This window comes from Rhinoderma darwinii, chromosome 1 (genome assembly GCF_050947455.1).
Source record: "Rhinoderma darwinii isolate aRhiDar2 chromosome 1, aRhiDar2.hap1, whole genome shotgun sequence".
Taxonomy (NCBI): Eukaryota; Metazoa; Chordata; class Amphibia; order Anura; family Rhinodermatidae; genus Rhinoderma; species Rhinoderma darwinii.
In genome coordinates, this window is record NC_134687.1 from 475,548,584 (window position 1) to 475,567,912 (window position 19,329).

The window sequence follows — 19,329 nt, forward strand, 5'->3', positions numbered from 1 at the left end:
ATCCATGTGAGTTTAGTTTTTCTAGAATTTACAGTGGTTCTGCATGATATTTTTCAACATGATCCTAAGGACACATTTACATGGCCTTATTTACTACCTGTTCACGTCTAAGTGCAATTTACTTCTAGAGATCAGGACATTGTTTGGGCTTCTAGTACAAAATGTAAATGTTACATAAAAGGGCAATGTTAGAATTAATGTAAGAAACATTGATATATGAAATTGAGTAAAGGGTTATCCCAGGATTAGATATTACATCCGTTATTACGTAAAACATCACTTTTAAATTGGAATTATTTTAAAAAAATGTCTAGATATTGGTGCTGTTACATTTTTTTCTTAAGACGCCCCAAAGATGCCAGATGCTTGAAATTCATAGCGTTTAAGACGCATATAGAAGAAGCTGGGGGGAAAAAAAAGTGGCGTGTGAAGGAGGCCTCAAGGGGTTTTCCCATAATTCATGTTAAACATCTCAAATGTGACTTATGTGGTGACAGAGCCTCTTTAAGTGCCCTATCTACTAGATAATGTGATCAGCGCTGTCATGTAGATTACAGCAGTGTTTTTTATTTAGAAAAACGATCATTTTTTGACAGAGTTATGACCTATATTAGCTTTATGCTGTTTTACTTTTTGACCAAGGGGGTGTTGTGGAGAGAAGTGTATGACTGTGACCAATCAGCGTCATACACTTCTCTCCATTTATTTACTCAGACATCATGATGTGCTGTCACTTACTCACACATTAACGTTACTAAAGTGTCTTGAGAGTGAATAGACATTCCTTCCAGCTAGGACGCGATGTCTATTCACAATCCCGACACTTCGGTAACGTTTGTGTGTCACTTACTCCCACAGCACATTGAGATCACACTGTGCTGTAAATGACAGCATGATCTCAGGAGATCAGGACTGCTGTCATTAAGTCCCACACAAACGGCCACTTGGTCAAAAATTAAAAAAACGCCCAGTTGGGCATTAAGAAAGTCATTAGCATAAATCTAAAATAGGTCATAACTCCGTCAAAATTGATAGTTTTTCTAAATAAAAAAAAAACACTGCCGTAATATACATTACAGCACCAATCGCATTATGTAGAAGATAGGCCACTTATAATGTGGTGACAGAGCCTCTAAGGCCTCATTTCTTATTTTCAATAGAAATGAATTGCTTATGAAAACCTTTTAAGATCTTTCACTTGAAGGTTTCCATGAGGCTTCATGCACACGACCGTGCCCGTAATTACGGGCGCGGACAGCCGGATGTTTTTACGGGCCATGCTCCCATTATAAAAGCATAGAACGATCCATAAAATAGAACATGTCCTATTTTTCCAACAGGTCTCTACGGTCAGACACCCTCCCGTAGACATACGGGAAGGTGTCCCTCGGCCATAGAAATGAATGGGTCCATAATTATGGGTGATTTTACGGGCATGTGCATGGGGCCTAACTCCTGTTCATTTCAGTGAGTGAGCCCATCGTTCTCAGGATTGTTATAGGTTCCAGTGGCAGGATCCCAATTCTTCACACTTTTGACATGTTAGAATTTTTTTTTTTTTTGTGGAAAACCCATAACTTAAAGAGGCTCTGTCACCAGATTTTGCAACCCCTATCTGCTATTGCAGCAGATCGGCGCTGCAATGTAGATTACAGTAACTATTTTTAAAAAACGAGCATTTTTGGCCAAGTTATGACCATTTTTGTATTTATGCAAATGAGCCTTGCAAAAGTCCAAGTGGGCGTGTTTAAAGTAAAAGTCCAACTGGGCGTGTATTATGTGCGTACATCGGGGCGTTTTTACTACTTTTACTAGCTGGGCGTTCTGACGAGAAGTATCATCCACTTCTCTTCAGAACGCCCAGCTTCTGGCAGTGCAGACACACAGCGTGTTCTCGAGATCACGCTGTGACGTCACTCACTTCCTGCCCCAGGTCCTGCATCGTGTCGGACGAGCGAGGACACATCGGCACCAGAGGCTACAGTTGATTTTGCAGCAGCATCGATGTAGCTACTTACCTGCAAACGCTGATGCTGCTGCAGAATCATCTGTAGCCTCTGGTGCCGATGTGTCCTCGCTCGTCTGACACGATGCAGGACCTGGGGAAGTGACGTCACAGCGTGATCTGCCAGAAGCTGGACGTTCTGAAGAGAAGTGGATGATACTTCTCGTCAGAACGCCCAGCTAGTAAAAGAAGTAAAAACGCCCCGATGTACGCACATAATACACGCCCAGTTGGACTTTTGCAAGCCTCATTTGCATAAATACAAAAATGGTCATAACTTGGCCAAAAATGCTCGTTTTTTAAAAATAAAAACGTTACTGTAATCTACATTGCAGCGCTTATCTGCTGCAATAGCAGATCGGGGTTGCAAAATCTGGTGACAGAGCTTCTTTAAAGTATAAGCAAAATAGATGTGTGGATTTCAGTAACTTTACGAGAAAGCCGTCATCATCAACCCGTTTATACTATTTCCGTTCAGTAAGGTTATGTTCACACAGCATATTTTCAGGCATATATATCCGTAAACCACTCGTATTAAGTGTCAAAATTCATTTGAAATATGCCTGGAACAGCTTCCCCTTAATTTCAATAGGAAATACGCTGTGTAGTTCGCATAAGGTGTATTTTTACACCACTGAATTAAACGCAGCGTAGGAACATGCTTCACAAATTACCCTCAAATACGCTTAAAAACATAAACCCGCGTTGAAAATACCCTAGTATTTGCCTGGATTTTTAGCGGCTTATTTCTCTTGAAAACCTGCCTTCTATTTTTCAGCCTGTAAAATATGCCATGTGAACACAGCCTATAAACACATTAATTTGTAAAATCTTCGAATATGTACAGGAACAATATAAGCAATGCCTTGAAAAAGGGTGCAAACTAATAGCTTCATTTATTGGAATGGGGTAAAAACGAAAGGATAGAACTAGTAATGGTATAGCACGTTTCATATAGAATAGAGTCTGGCCACTTTTACATTTGTCATTACACAAAAGGAAAATACTAAATATGCAGATTAAAGTAAAAATATTTTAACACTGTATATAATTAACTCCCTTTCTAGCGAAGCAATTCTAGACCAAACATGAGAATTGTAGGTTTCTTTAATCTTGAAATGTGTTTCAGCATTGGTCTATGTAGTAACGCTGCAATGTTGTATTTACAAATCAAGCCCATATCCCCCAAAAAGTTTTATGCAAACATGTTTACACAGCATAAAATACGCCCATACACAACAGCCGTTCTAAGCGCATGTACCGCACCACAACTCGCTGCAGTTACTATTTACATGGTGTGTAATGTGTATTTCATATCAGAATAAAAGCGGTTTTAATATTGTTCAATATATTCAATGAATCCACACAAAGCTTGGACTCAATTTGGAAATAGAACCCACAGTACCGAATACTGAATTCATAGAACCACTTTTAAAGTACATGATAAAAACCAGGGTAGCCCCCATGTGGTCTGTCTATTTCTAAAAAGATAGAAATTAAAGGGGTAATTGACACTGTATTTATAGTATTAAAATAAAAACTTTTAAACAGAAACATGTGATAAAATGTATGCGCTGCATGTTCATAAGTCAGGTCTATATACAATAAATATTGAATTGAGAATATTAGAAAATATTTAAAAAATCTGTAGGTCAACAAGTATTGAATAATCTTTAAGACCCTTACACAAAAGTGACCAGATCTGCTGACAAATTAATGGTCATGGGCTCAGCCCAGTCAGCCATCCATTCCCAGGATATAAATGTAACGTCCGATTTTTGATTTGGCTGATATTTTAATCTCCTAGGCATGCTGCTTATTCCTTCTTCCGCCATAGATACAAAGTACATCCTTGGGTTTATCTTAGCCAGATCTTTTGTGATCAGTCTGATACATCCTCCGATTTTTTAGTAGCCGTCAACTGCTTCTCAAATTCTTCCTCTGTAATTTTACCCTTTTTCAGCTTTTTCAATAACCTGGTATCACGCAGCAGCTCATTCACATCTTCATCATCTATGTCAGAGCCCTAAAGGATACATCAACAACATTTTTTATATACACCAAACCATGATAGAAGATTTAAGACCAGTGTGTAATAATATCCTTAATGCCTCATGCACACGACCGTTGTGCCACTCGGGCTGTTTTTGACGGCATCCGATAGTCCTCACAGACCCACTTTAGCGGGTGAATCGGAACCGTAAAAAAATGGATGGCACAACAGTCGTGTGCATGAGGCATAAACATTGAGAAACTATTGGGAAAATGCCTTATAAAACATACAAATTAAGCTAAAATTTCAGAAATTGTTGGCATAAAGTTGTTCACATTTCACTTGAGACTGGCTTGCCAGGAATACGTGAGAATCAACTCTATGCAGTTGACAAATCTCCGGAGCATGTAACCGACTCTACAGTAGTAACATTTACTCTAAAAACATCGAATCATTTTTAATTAAAACAAAAGTATTATATCAGCTTAACCCTTTCAAGACCAGACTAATTTTCGTTTTTATGCTTTTGTTTTTTCCTCCCTGCCTTCAAAAGGTCATAACTTACTTTTTCAAGAGGGCTTAATTTTTGTGGGACAAAAATTGTACTATTTAATATTATGTGCGATGTACTGGGAAGTTGGAAATGAAATTCGAAATAGGGGGAAATTGGAAAGAAAAACTGCAGTTCCGCCATTTACTATGGGTTTCTTTTTTGCAGTGTTCAACGTTCGGTGAAAATGTCACATTACCTTTATTCTGCGGATCAATACGATCACAATGATACCAAATTTATATATTTTTGTTCATAGAAAGATGTAATTTTTATTCATACTGAGGGAATGTCTGACATTTTGATTATTTTTTATTAAATTTTGAGTGGGGTTGAAGTGGCAAAAAAACAAAAAACAACCCGTAATTTGGCCATTTTGACCCTTTTCCCGCTATGGCGTTCACCGTATTGGATAAATATTTTTATAGTTCGGGCATTTTTGGACGCGGGGATACCTAATGTGTTTGTTTATTTTTATATGTGACCTAGGGAAAGGGGCAATTTGAATTTACATATTTTTTTTTTTACTTTTATTTATCCCCCCTAGGTGGCTTGAACCTGCGATCATTAGATCGCTTATGCCATAGACTGCAATATCACAATATTGTAGTCTATGGCAAAATTAGTGCATTGCTATCTTCCTATAGAAGGCCTGGGACCGTTCACAAGGCTCCCAGCTGCTAAAGAAGTACACCTGCGCGGGAGCCGGGGCCCCGAAGTGAAAGGGGCAGTTAAAACCCCTCAGATGCCGGTGGTCACATCTAACACCAGTATCTGAGGGGTTAAATGCTTGCATTTCTGATCGCAAGCATTGCCGCTGGGTCCCTGCTGTGTAACACAGGAGAGACCCGGCGGCTATGACGCCTGGACTGCTTCCGAGCGGGCGCCATCTTTAAATACCCTTTCCCGAAGTAAATAGGCATATTAGCGACAGGAAAGGTTTAAAGGCTATGTTTGCCTTCGAACCAAAATCTCTTTTAAATAAATCAATTTTTCAGGTGACTTAAAACAACTTTCACATTTACTTCTGTAAAAAAAAAATGTTTTCACTTTGTAAGATACAGTTTCTATGCATCCTGTGAATATATAGAAGCTGTATCCTGACGTCAAAGCCGATTACATCAGGTCAGCTGCATGGACGGCTCTAGGGAAGGTGGCGGCTGCTGCTGCTGCATCAGATACAGCCAATGACGATCACATCTACGTTCACAAACAAGGATGTAATCATTAGCTGGATCCTGCATGTTGCAAACACACAGGACCTGCTTGAATTGTATTAAACTTTTAGTTTTTAAGATACAGCTTCTATTTAAAAGTTGGTTTAAAATCAGATAAAACGGTTTTAAAAATAAATAAATGTTTAACTTAAAGTGTTCATAGCCTTTAAACATGTGGGATCCAATTAAAGGCGTTATCCGGGAAGTGAATTTTTTTTCCTTAGGGGCTGCAAATGAAATAAAACAAAAAAAGCAATACCAACCTGCCCTTGCCTCCAGCAATCCAGCGTGGTCTCTTCGGTGGCAGTCCCGATGCTGGTTTGCATGCACCGAAAAAGGCCATACTTACAAATGGACACAGCCAGGTCAGAAACTAGCTTGCGTCCTTTTGGCCAAAATGATCACTAATACCCCATGTATTTTTCATTATTACTTATATTTGCTTCTTTTGGACACAGCCGGGTCTTTGATGCTTGGAGAGCATGGTGTGTTGTTGTTTGGCCTAGCAAGCAGGGTAGCCCGCTCTATGAATTATCAAGGCGTCACAAATAGGCTTCTACCTGGCTATACACGTTGTGCCTCATGACGTACACACTATCCCTCCATGTTTCACACACTTGCACCCCATTATTCTTTTATTTCTATTGAGGCACTTCACTCATTACTGCCCCCTATATTTCACTTATAGTATTACACTTGCACATACACTATTCAGTTATTATTTTATACTACACATCCCATGCACCACACACACCACTCTCCTCAAGACTAGTGGGAGTGGCTATTATTATTTAAAGCACCTGCTCACTCTCCTTCATCAGCGTTTCTGACCTGGCTGTGTCCATTTGTAAGTATGGCCTTTTTCAGTGTTTTTGGTTTACATGCACGTAGCATGTGACCGCTGCAGCCAATCAGAGGGCTCAGCAGCCAGATGTATTTTTAACATTGTGCTAGAAATCCGTTTAGTCACCAGAGAGCACCACTGAGCCGTCTGATTGGCTGCAGCGGTTACATGCTACATGAATATAAACAAGAATCAGGACTGGTGCTGGAGCGACAGCGCTGCATCACAGGGGGCAAGGAGAATTAGGTATTACACTTGTGTTATATTTCATTTGCAGCCCCCATAAAAAACTCACTTCCTGGATAACCCCTATAAAAGTGTCACCACTTTGTAATGTGAGACCAGATGTGCCGTCGCTGTATAGACATGGTATTTTTCTTCATTCCATACAGCAGCCCATGCATGCTCAATATAAATATAATTCACTGTACAACGTTGAACGGACGTATATGTATACCTAAACATACTATGTCCATATAGCGGATGACTCCAAGACCTCATCTCATGGACCAAATTGTCAATAAATGATTACATATTGGCCAGCTAAATTTACAGAACCACTTAATTGCTGGTAGTTTTTAGAGTCTTACCTCCTTATGTTTTCTTTTAAGAGCCATCTTTTTCTTCTTTTCTTTTTTGACTTTCTGCTTCGACCAGGCCTTATTTTTTGCAAAGTGTTTTCTGACTTCCCCCTCCTGTTTCTGCTTCTTCTCCAGCAACATCTTCTTTCGTTGTTTTTCTCTATTTTTATCTTTATAAGAAATAGAGTCTGTATCGATAGTAGTGGAAACAAAATCTGAAAAATCCTTTCCCCTCAATTCTGGCATTCGGGGCATTTTCAGCAGAGCAAAGCCACGAGCAAGAGTGGAGAAATCCAAATCTATACAAATAAAAGAACGGAGAATCACAAAAGGCAAATAATGGGTAGTCACTAGACACCATAAAGATATGGTAGAGAATCAGGCTGTGTAGGGAGATATGGAGTACTGCTCAGTATTGCACAAGGACATTTTCTAATGTGTGGAAATAGGATTTTTGTACTCCCGTAAAAAAAGTTTTTAATTCATTGGGGACACAGACCGCACCATTTTTTTTAGGTTTGTTCCAGGACCTGTTGTTCTGGCTGGCGGTTTGTTTTTTGTCCTCTCCTACTGCTTCTGTACAAACGGATTTAGCCAGTGTCTGTGGGAAGGGTATGGCCTGCCTGAGCAGAGCAAAGACTTTTCCTACCTAGCGTCAGCCTCCTAGTGGCAAGGGACTATAACCATAGTGAAGTGTCCCCCAATTAACTTTTTTTTTAACACAGAGTATAAAAATCCAAATTTTCTCATTAATATCATTGGGGGACACAGCACCATGGGACATCCTAAAGCAGTCCGAGTGGGTTAGAAGAAAATGCGACCTAGAGTGGCATCAGAGGAGGCCATGAATGAATCTGGTAAAATTTGGTTAAGGTGTGTACCGCAGCCCAGGTAACAGCCTTGCAGACCTGAGTAACTGAAGCTTGATGCCTGACCGCCCAGGAGACACCAATAGCCCTTGTAGAATAGTCAGTGACCCGATGGGGAGGAACTTTACTCTTGAACAGATAGGCTTCCGAAAATTACAGATCATGCAATGGTGGCCTTGTACGTCATCAATCCCTTGCGTGGCCTTTTGGAAAGGGCAAAAAGAGAATCAGAGCTCCATCCCAGCCAGGTAGATGCGGACTACCCTTACCAAATCAAGATAGTGCAAAGCCCATCCCCACAAATGAGATCGGGAAGGGCAAAAGGAGGGAGGACAATCTTTTCATTATTATGGAAGGCAGAGACCACCTTCGGGGGAAAAAAGACGGGACAGGACGGACCACCACTTTATCCCTATGGATAACTTGCAGAACAGCGCAGCCAGTTCTAAAACCCATTTGATGGAGGTGATGGCCACCAGGAAAGAAACCTTTTAGGAAAGGAGACAAAAGCAAAATGTCCCTCAAGATTTCTAAAGGAACCACCTGAAGAGCCACCAGGACTAAGTAAATATCTCAAGGCTCCGTGGAATGTCTGAAGAGAGGGACTACATAAAACTCCCAATGGAAACAAAAAAAAAAGTCTTCACCTGAGAACGAATGGCCAAAGTTTGCTGAAAAAGGTTAGTCAGAGCAGAGACCGGACCCTTAACCCCTTCAGGACAGTGGCTGTTTTGGCCTTCAGGACGAAGCCGATTTTTCAAATCTGACATGTGTCACTTTATGTGGTAATAACTCTAGAATGCTTTTACCTATCCAAGTGATTCGGAGATTGTTTTCTCGTGACATATTGTACTTTATGTTAGTGGAAAAATTTGGTCGATAAATTCAATATTTGTAAAAAACAAGATTTAGAGAAAATTCGCAAAAATTTGCATTTTTCTAAATGTAAATGTATCTACTTGTAAAACAGATCGTAATACCACACAAAATAGTTACTAGTTTACATTTCCCATATGTGTACTTTATGTTTGCATCATTTTTTGAGCACTTATTTTTCTAGGACGTTACAAGGCTTAGAACTTTAGAAGCAATCTCTCATATTTTCAAGAAAATTTCAAAAGCCTATTTTTTTCAGGGACCAGTTCAGTTCTGAAGTGGCTTTGAGGGCCTTATATATTAGAAAGTCCACAAAAAAAAAAAAAATCACACCATTTTGAAAACTGCACCCCTCAAAGTATTCAAAACAGCGTTCAGAAAGTGTTTTAACCCTTTAGGCGTTTCACAGGAATTAAAGCAAAGTCTAGGTGAAATTTACAAATTTCATCTTTTTTTTGCAAAAATTCATTTGTAATACATTTTTTTCTGTACCACAGAAGGTTTTACCCAAGAAATGCAACTCAATGTTTATTGCCCAGATTCTGTAGTTTTTAGAAACATGCCACATGTGGCTCTAGTGCACTAATGGACTGAAATACCGGCCTCAGAAGCAAAGGAGCACCTACTGGATTTTGGGGCCTCATTTTTATTCAAAATATATCTTAGGCACCAGGTCAGGTTTGAATAGGTCTTGTGGTACCAAAACAGTAAAGACCCCCCCCCCAAAAGTGACCCCATTTTGTAAACTACACCCCTCAAGGAATTTTTCTAGGGGTAAAGTTAGCATTTTGACCCCACAGTTGTTTTGCTGAATTCATTGGAATTAGTCTGTAAAGGTAAAAATTGACTTTTTTTTTCTGAAAAAACGTAGACATTTTTAATTTTTACAAGGCATAAAGGAGAAAAAGCACCGCAGAATTTGTAAAACAATTTCTCCCGATTACGGAAATACGCCATATGTTGTAATAAACTGCTGTCTGGACCCACACCGGGGCTTAGAAGGGAAGGAGCGCTATTTGGCTTTTGGAGCTTAAATTTAGCTGGAATAGTTTTTGGGTGTCATGTCGAATTTGCGAAGCCCCCCGAGGGAGCAAAACAGTGGAAGCCCACCAAAAGTAACCCCATTTGGGAAACTACACCACTTAAGGAATCTATCTAGGGGTATAGTAGACCCCACACGTCTTTTGCAGAATTTATTCGAATTAGGCCGTGAAAATTAATATCAACATTATTTCCACTAAAATGTTGAATTTTTTCAATTTCACAAAAGGATAAAAGGAGGAAAAAGCACCCCAACATTTGTAAAGCAATTTCTCCCGAGTACGGCAATACCCCACATGTGGTCATAAATGTTTTTCCATTAGAAAGTAATTAACCCTTTCCGAACTGATCCATGTTTTGCTTTTTCTTTTTTCCTCCCCGCTTTCCGGCCATAACTTTTTCTTTTTCCGTCAATAGAGTGGCGTGAGGGCTTATTTTTTGCGGGACGAGCTGTAGTTTTTATTGGTACATACAACTTTGAGCACTTTACATAAAAAAAATTTTGTAGAGCCAAGGAGACCAAAAAACAGCGATTTTGCAGTTGAAAATTCTTTATTTTACACGGCGTTCACCGTGCGAGTTAAAGGAAGGGTGTCGCGGAAAAAAAAAAATTTGATATAAATTTTCTTTTAGTGTTTTATTAAAAAATTTAATTTTTTTATTTTCTAACTTTTTCTTGTCTATGGGGGCTGCCATTTTTTTTTTCATCTCTGTATGTGTCGATTAACGACACATACAGACATGGAATACGGCACATACAGCCCCATAGTGAATGCGAACGGGAGCAGTTCCATTCACTATGCTGTACGCTGTCTGTGTGGGAACGGCGCATGCGCCGCTCCCACACAGTCCAAATGGAAGGTCTTCGGCTGAGCGACATCCGGCGCCATTTTCTTGTGGACCGGAAGCCGTGGCCGGACAGTAAGATTACTACTTCTGGTCGCGGCTTCCGGAACATGTGTTCTGAAGCAAGAACTAGGAGCGGAGGGAGCAGACGGAGCGGACGGACCGGCGGCGGCAGGAGCAGGTAAGTTATGTCTGTGTTTGTTCGTGTTTTACTGTGTGATTAGCACTGTATGTAAGCCTACTACACTGTGTATTCGCTCAAAAAATGGTGACACACAGTGTAGGAGGTTTGAACGTTCAATCCCCTCTTTTCTCCTGGCACTAGCCAGGATAAAGAAGGGGGGATTGTTTGAGGACGCTAGAGCGAGTGTGTCTTCTCAAATTTTGCAGCATAAAGCAATGTGGTTGCTTTACCACATGCCAATGCTGCAATTTGGGAATTGCTCCCACTAGTGACCAGCACATGGAAATGTTATAAATTAGAATCTAATTTATAATATTTCCTGACTCGTGAAAAAATTACAAAAATTAGAATAATGTTTAATCATTTATACACTAACTGTTTAACTAAAAAAAAAAAAAAACATTCCCTTTAAATAATAGTATATTTTAATAGTTTGGACTTTTACGGACGCAGTGATACCAATTTTGTGTATTTTTTTTTCATTACTTTAGAGAAATAATGTGAAAAGGGTTTATTTTTGGACTTTAAATATTTATAAAATTTTTTCCACTAATAACTATTTACTTTTGTTTTTACACATTTTATTAGTCCCCCTAGGAGACTTGAACCAGCGATCGTTAGATCACTGGTAGAATACACTGCAATACTAATGTATTGCAGTATATTGTGATTTTTACAGGCTACTGTAACAGTGAAATCGCTGTTTCTGTCCGTTAGTCCCGGGTATCAGCTGGAATACACAGCTGACCCCCGCAGCGTATGGCGCAGGCTCAGCACGTGAGACGCTCCATATATTACCCCCCACACCACGACATGCTATTAAGTCGTGGTGCGCGAAGGGTTTAATGCGCAGCGGATGGTGCAGAGTTAAAATTACAATTTTCCACTGATGCCATTTTAGTGCACTATATGTTGTACCAAGTTTGTGCCACAAATGCCTCAAAATATTAACCAGGTTCTCACCGGTATGGCGATGCCATATCGGTGGACGTAAACCGCTGTTTGGGCATGCTGTAGGGCTCAGAAGGGAGTGAGCGGCATTTGGCTTTAAGGAGCGCAGATTTTGCTTGGTAGTAGCTCTGGCGTTTTGCTGGTATTTCAGTTTATAATGTGGGGGCATATGTAGACTGGGCAGAGTACATCAGGGGCATAATATGAGGGTATAATAATCGGGTAAATAAATAATCCACAAATATGTGGCCAGTGTCGCATTTATAAATGGCGCCCGATCTTATCCGCTTTTGGAACACTGCACATTTTGCATCGCCATATTTTTTCACCACCGGAGCCGTGTGACGACTTATTTGTTGCGGGAGAATCTGTAGTTTTCATTGGTACCATTTTGGGGTACATGCGATTTTTTTGATCATTTTTTATTCCATTTTTCAGCAAGCAAGGTGACCAAAAACCATCAATTCTGACAATGTTTTTTATTTATTTTTTACGGCGTTCACCCTGGGCTATAAATGATCATTCTATTTTATTCTGCGGATCGATAGGATTACGGTGATACAATATGTACATCGTTATTTTTACATTTTGCAGTGTTTGCGCAATAAAATAACTTATTTATAAAATAATTTATTTTCTGTGTTACCATATTCTGAGAGCCATAACTTTTTTTATTTTTCAGTAAAAAAAAGCTGTGTAAGGGCTTGTCTTTTGCGGGACGGGATTTAGTTTTTATTGGTACCATTTTGGCGTACATGCGACTTTTTGATCACTTTTTATTGTATATTTTGGGAGGGGTGGTGACCAAAAAAATAGTAATTCTGGTATTGTTTTTCGTTCATTTTATTTGCGGTGTTCACCGTGCGGGAAAAATAATATTATAGTTTTATACTTGGGGTCGTTACGAATGCGGTGATACCAAATATGTGTACTTTTTTTTTTACCTGTTAATTTTTTTCCTATAATAAAAGACTTATTATAGGAAAAAAAAGCAGCTCTTGTTTTTACACTTGTCTTTTTTTTTAAACATTTTTATTCTTTTTTTTTTTTTACTTTCTTTACTTGTCCCACTAGGGGACACTTAGACTTGCAGCTCTGATCGATTCTAGAATACATTACATACCTACGTAGTGTAATGAATTCCAACTGTCATTGTGATGTGACAGTCACTGACAGGAAGCCTACGACGACCAGCCTCCGGCTGGTCTTCATAGGCTTCTGTAAATGGCAGCCCGGAAGCCATTGTCTGGCGTCCGGTTGCCATGGGTACCATCGCCAGCCCCCGTGATTTCACGTGGTGGCTGCCGATCTGCGCTAAACACCTTAAATTCGGCGATAGCAATCGAACTCCGCATCGAAGGGGTTAACTGCCTAAATCAGCGGCGATGGGCCACTGATCGGCAACGGGGAATGGAGGGCAGACACCCTGCACAGTTAACCGCCGCTGCGGTGTAGCACCGCACGGCTGTTAACTGTCAAAGAACTGACGTAACTGCACGTGGAGGTGCGCGAAGGTACTGCACACCTCGACGTGCAGGGATGGATTAAAAGGGACAGTTATGATTTTTTTTAATTATTAATTTATGTGCTTTTATTTAATAAAATATATTGACTTTAATTTTTCACATACGTTTTTGTTTTTTTATTAACTCTTTCTTACTGTACTGGGGGCTGCCATGTTTTATTTCATGTGTGTATGTGTCTCTTAACGACACATACACAGATGGAATACGGCAGCACAGGGCATAGGACACAATGAATGGGAGCCGTTCATTGCTTCTGCTATCTGGCACTGTACTGCGCAGACACAGTTTAGAGTCACACAGAAGAGAAGCTAGTTTGCAGGGAGATAGCAGGCGCCATTATGAAGACCGGCTGCACTGCAGGTAAGGTGTGTGCGTCTGTCCCTCTCTCTCACAGACCCCCCGCTCTCGTGACCCCCCCCCCTTGCTAGATGTATTGTCAGTGTGGACTGTGTACGGACTGTGATCGGGTGAGGAGGAGAGGTATCCGTGAGCAGGAGGTCAGGGACGAGACTGTCAGCAGCAGATGGTTATTCCCATCACAGAGTGGTGTGACAGTCTCCTCTACTGCGGACGAGACTTTTAGCAGGATTGTATGGGGACGCTGGAGGAGACTGTCAGCAGGATTGTATGGGGACGCTGGAGGAGACTGTCAGCAGGATTGTATGGGGACGCTGGAGGAGACTGTCAGCAGGATTGTATGGGGAAGCTGGAGGAGACTGTCAGCAGGATTGTATGGGGACGCTGGAGGAGACTGTCAGCAGGATTGTATGGGGACGCTGGAGGAGACTGTCAGCAAGATTGTATGGTGACGCTGGAGGAGACGGTCAGCAAGATTGGGTGGTGATCCTGGAGGAGACTGTCAGCAGGATGGAGGGATAAAGACATTTAGCAGGAGAGGCATGTAAAATGCGCAAAAAAAAAAAAAATGATGTGTCAAATACACGCCGTGTTGAACCGGTCAACTGAAAGGTAATTCACTTCACTTTCATCATTCTAATGGTATGTTCACACACAGTGTTTTGACGTTTTTCAGGCCCTAAAAGAAAAACGGCTGAAAAATCGGAAGCAGAACGCCTCCAAACATCTGCCCATTGGTTTCAATGAGAAATACGGCGTTCTTTTACGCGGCCGTTTTCCAAAAACGGCACGTAAAAAGACGCCCGCCAAAAAGAAGTGCATATCACTTTTGGGGACGTTTTTGCATTTGAACTATCACACCCAAAATGGCAGCCGGACACTGCTTAGCAATTTGAAGACCCCTTTTCCTGCCTCGTAGGAGGGGGGGGGGTGAGATTCCCTCCCACATTTACGGCAGCTGTGAGTCCGGTTGCTTTGCATTATTCACCTTGCTGTAATTCTGGGAAGTGCTGCCTCTGGTGGCCAACACAGGAAAATATTATTTAATTTTTAATACTTTCCACCATGTGGAAGAAAAAAAAAATACAGCAAAAAACGTAAAAAATATAATAGAAATAACTAACTTAAAAAAAAAATTTGCAACACATTCCCTTTAAGGGATGATAGGCCTTGAACTAGGATTTGGCCTAATTGCAGGAAGGACAGGATCCTAGGTGTGAAACATACCATAGGATGGAAACTACGCTGTTCACACCAGCAAAAATAAGCCTTCCACACACAGTGGTAACACCTTGCCTGATTAAGGTTTCCTAGTCTTCACCATCGTCTGGATGACTGGTTCTAAGAGACCCCGGGCCCTCAAACTCTACATCTGATGTAACGGTGTGGCTGTTGAAGCAAAGTGGGGTAGAAGAGCGGACCTTGGGAAAGGAGGTCAAATCGCAGGAAGGCCTTTCCTCTTAAGCACTCTGGGCAAGAGTGAAAGGGGAGGGGAAAGAGATACAGGAGAGAACTCAGCCCACATAGGTTGGAATGTAGAGATCCATGTCAGAGGTGCCCCACTTGCAAAGTTGATCGAATACTTCTGGGTGGAGACCACTCTCCCGGATTTAGCCTCTCCAGACTGAGAAAGTCTGCTGCCCATCACCCGACTCCTGGTGCAGCCTTGGTCGTTTGAATAGGCAACAACTGTGTAGTTGTCGTTCCGGATTCTGACAGGGCGACCCGAAGAAAAGGAGTCCAATGGGAAATATACAGATTTTCCCAATTCCAGAGGGTTGATTTGCAAGGACGTTTCCTCCTGCGACGAAGTGCCCTGGACCATGTGGAGGCCAAAAATTTGACCCTACCCAGATAGGCTGGCATCCATTGAGATGACAAACTACTGGAAATGAAGAAGAAAGGACCGTTCCAGCGTGATTGCAGTATAACTCCTGAAAAATCTGAGGATGCAGGAGAATTATCTCGTCAAGCGAGTTCTGAGACTTGCCTCAGTGTCAAAGGATTCCCCCCCCCCCCCCATTGAGCTTGCAGGGTCTTCATTTTGTCCTCTGAAAGATGGACCTTCGCTAACCTGGCATTAACCCCTTACTGACCACCCATAAGCCTTTTCACGGCGGTCATTAGTGGGCTTTATTCTACAGCGCCGCCGTTCCACGGCGCTGCATAAGAATAAAGTAAACCAAGTAGGGAGCTGTCAAATCTCCCTGCTCTCAGCTGCCAGAGGTAGCTGAGGGCTGGGGGTGTCCCTGCTCGAACGTGTGAGATCGTTCTCACCCGTTTAACCCTTCAGATGCGGTGCTCAATAGCGTGCACCGCATCGGAGTGGTTTTGGAGAGAGGGAGGGAGCTCCCTCTCATCCCACTGACACCTGGCAATAAGATCGCTGAGTGTCTGTGTCTCCGATGGCAGCCGGGGGCCTAATAAAGGCCCCCAGGTCTGCCTGCTAGGATATGCCTGTCCTAGCAAATGCCTGTCCTTTTTAAACAGACAGGCAGTAGGATGATCGCATATTAAAGTCCCCTAGTGGGACTAGTATAAAAGTTTTAAAAAAAGTTGAATAAAGTTAATTTAAAAAAAATGTGAAAAAATAAATAAATGAAAAACCCACTTTTTCCCCCTTACAAAATGCTTTACTATTAAAAAAACACAATAAAGCAAAAAAGTTACACATATTTGGTATCGCCATGACCGTAACGACCCCGGCTATAAAGCGGTTACATTATTTAACCCGCACACCGTAAAAAATAAAAAACAATGGGAAAATTGCTGTTTTCTGTTAATCCTGACAAAAAAAAAAAGTGATAAAAAAGTCATCAAAAAGTCGTATCTACTCTCAAATGGTACCAATAAAAACTACAAGTCGTAAAAAAAAAGCCCTCATACAACTGCATCGGCGGAACAATAAAATAGTTATAACTCTTCAAATATGGAGACGCAAGAACAAATAATTTTGAAAAATAAGTGTTTTTACTGTGTAAGTAGTAAAACCTACAAAATCTATACAAATTTGGTATCTTTGCAATCGTAACAACCCGTTGAATAAAGTTAGTGTGTTATTTATACCACACGGTAAACTACGTCGATTTAGGGCGCAAAAAAAGAGTGGTGAAATTTCAGGTTTTCTTCTATCCCCCCCCAAAAAAAGTTAATGAATAAATTATATGTACCCCAAAATGGTGCTATTAAAAAGTAGAACTTGTCCCGCAAAAAACAAGACCTTATACAGCTATGTCGATGCAAAAATAAAAAAGTTATAGCTCTTCGAATGTGACGATGGAAAAAATGGCTTGCTCATTAGGGCCCAGAATGCAAGCAGGGGGAAGGGGTTAAGGTTCATTCCCAAAACGTAATGCTATGAGTTGGGTCCAAGGAGAATTTTTCCTTGTTGATGATTCACCTAAATCTTTTCAATGTTTTCAGAGTAATGTGGACACTGTAGATTGTCCTTTCTGGAGGGGGTCCTTCACCAAGAAATCATCCATGTAAGGTATGACAGCGACACCCCTCACACTGAGGGGAACCATGAGTTGCCAGGACCTTGGTGAAGACCTAGAGGAGACTTTGAGATCCCGAAGGGGAGGGTGACAAAACTGGTAAAGTTGAGAAACTATCGCGAAGCAAAGGAAGCCCGGTGGGTCCTTGGGATAGAGATATGGAGGTATGCATTGTAAATATCAATGGAAGAGAAGAACTCTCCATGTTCCAGCAATGCAACCTTAGGGATTCCATGTGAAACCTCCGAAATTCGAATTTGAAAAGCAGATCATCTTATTTAAATTCAAGACTGGACGGATTGATCTGTCCTTTTTAGGGGCTACGAAGAGGTTCGAGTACAATGCATGAATATTTTCCGTCTAAGGAACTGGGACAATAACTTTCTGTAGGAGAATTGAAGAAGCGATCCTATGGGCGAGGCAGAGTAGATGGGAAAAAAACCTTCCTGGGTAATGGGTCGAGAACTCCGTCTTGTAACCAGTCGACACCACCTTCCAAACCCAGGGTTCATTCCCATGAGCAAGCCAGGTCTCCTGAAAGGAAATAAGTTATCCCCCACTCAGACTGCCAACATGAGTGGAGAGAGACCTTCAGGCCAAAGATATCTTGGCAGAGAAGGGCTTCTGGGCCATGGTTCGCTGTTGCCAAGTAGTTCTGGTCTAGAAAAATGGGAAGCTGGGGTGGCCAGTACTCTTGTCTGGACTCTGAAGAGAACGACCCCTGGGAGAAAGAGCCAGAAAAGGACCGAAACCTCTGAGAAGGCTATAGAGGGTGCAGGCGGTTCTGAGGCAGTAGAGAACTCTTACTGCCTGTAACTTTAGAAATTATTTTGTCCAGACTGTTTCCAAAAAGTCTGCCACCAAAGGGAATGCCAACCAGGGCTTTGTGGAAGCCTGATTGGCTGCCTAAGTTTCGGCCAAATAGTTTGCCGAATGGCAATTAAATTAGTTGATGCATAGGCTGACTCAATTAAGAACTTTGAAGCATGAATCATCTTAGAAGCCAGTTTAGCCATAGCCTACTGTGGCGCTCGTTCCAGGATACCACGGTGCAGCTGTTTCTCCGAAACCGTGCAAGTCTTAGTCAAGCAAAATGCAAAAACTGGACACAAAGCAGAACCTAAGGTCATAAGTGCAGGTCAGGATGTTTCAATTCTTTTCATAAAATTTCCTCAAATACGCTATGGTTTGGAAAGCATTGCCTTTGGTGCCGTGGGCGCTATGAGGGTGCCACTTCCTGAGAATGGGTGACGGGGGTCATGCTTTACATTGATATGACAGCACATAATGGCTGCATGGCAGTTTTCATTTGTGCGTCCTGTTTGAACTCGGAAACTAATTCGGAAAATACACAAGGGGAAGGAGCTTGATCCTGATTCGAATCAGCTTTTCCATTGATTACCCTAATAGGGGACCCTTGGAGGGAACCTGAAGAGGAGAAAGACATGTCCCTGGCACTTCTACACCTCTTATGTGATCTACCGCAAAAGATAGACTGTATTATCCAAGCATTGGGAAGGAGGCGCCATGAGTTTGGTCGCTATCTGGGAAGGCAAGCTTTTCAAAGACTTAACCATGGTTTGGCATTCTGGGGGGCCTGGATTACAGACACTTTGGGCAAAATAAGATTGAATGGCCGTATGTAAACTTTGTTTCACCCACCGCAGCCATAGTATGTAGTCATGCCCACCTGTTCCGGGTGCTTTGTGGGATCCTCCAGAGATGAAGACATGTCACAAGTTAGAGGGTAACAGTAAAGCAAACAACTAACTGGCAACAGTGTCAGAGGAAAGATTGAACCACTAAGGAAGATGCAACTCTCAAAAAATAAATATCACCAGTAGAAAAAAACAAACATATAATTCAACCCTAAGGTTGGCCTACCAGACCCCTGCTTGTCAGAAGACTGGATGGGCTGAAGTAAAAAGGCTCAAAGAGTCGAGAAATTAACCTTTGCTATGCAGCAGCGTCGTGAAATGGTGGCAGTACCCA

General features: G+C 41.5%; 1 protein-coding gene across 1 annotated transcript in view; it reads right to left on the reverse strand.

Annotated features, from left to right (window-relative positions):
* Nucleotides 1-3,675: 3,675 nt before the first annotated feature.
* Nucleotides 3,676-19,329, reverse strand: part of DDX55 (DEAD-box helicase 55) — a 50,824-nt gene continuing 35,170 nt past the window's right edge. Inside the window, exons 13-14 of the mRNA XM_075854547.1 lie at nt 7,200-7,489; nt 3,676-4,031 (exon numbers count right to left, since the gene is read on the reverse strand). Of these exons, the coding sequence (XP_075710662.1) occupies nt 3,888-4,031; nt 7,200-7,489 (434 nt within the window). The 3' untranslated portion in view covers nt 3,676-3,887. The remainder of the gene's footprint in view (nt 4,032-7,199; nt 7,490-19,329) is intronic.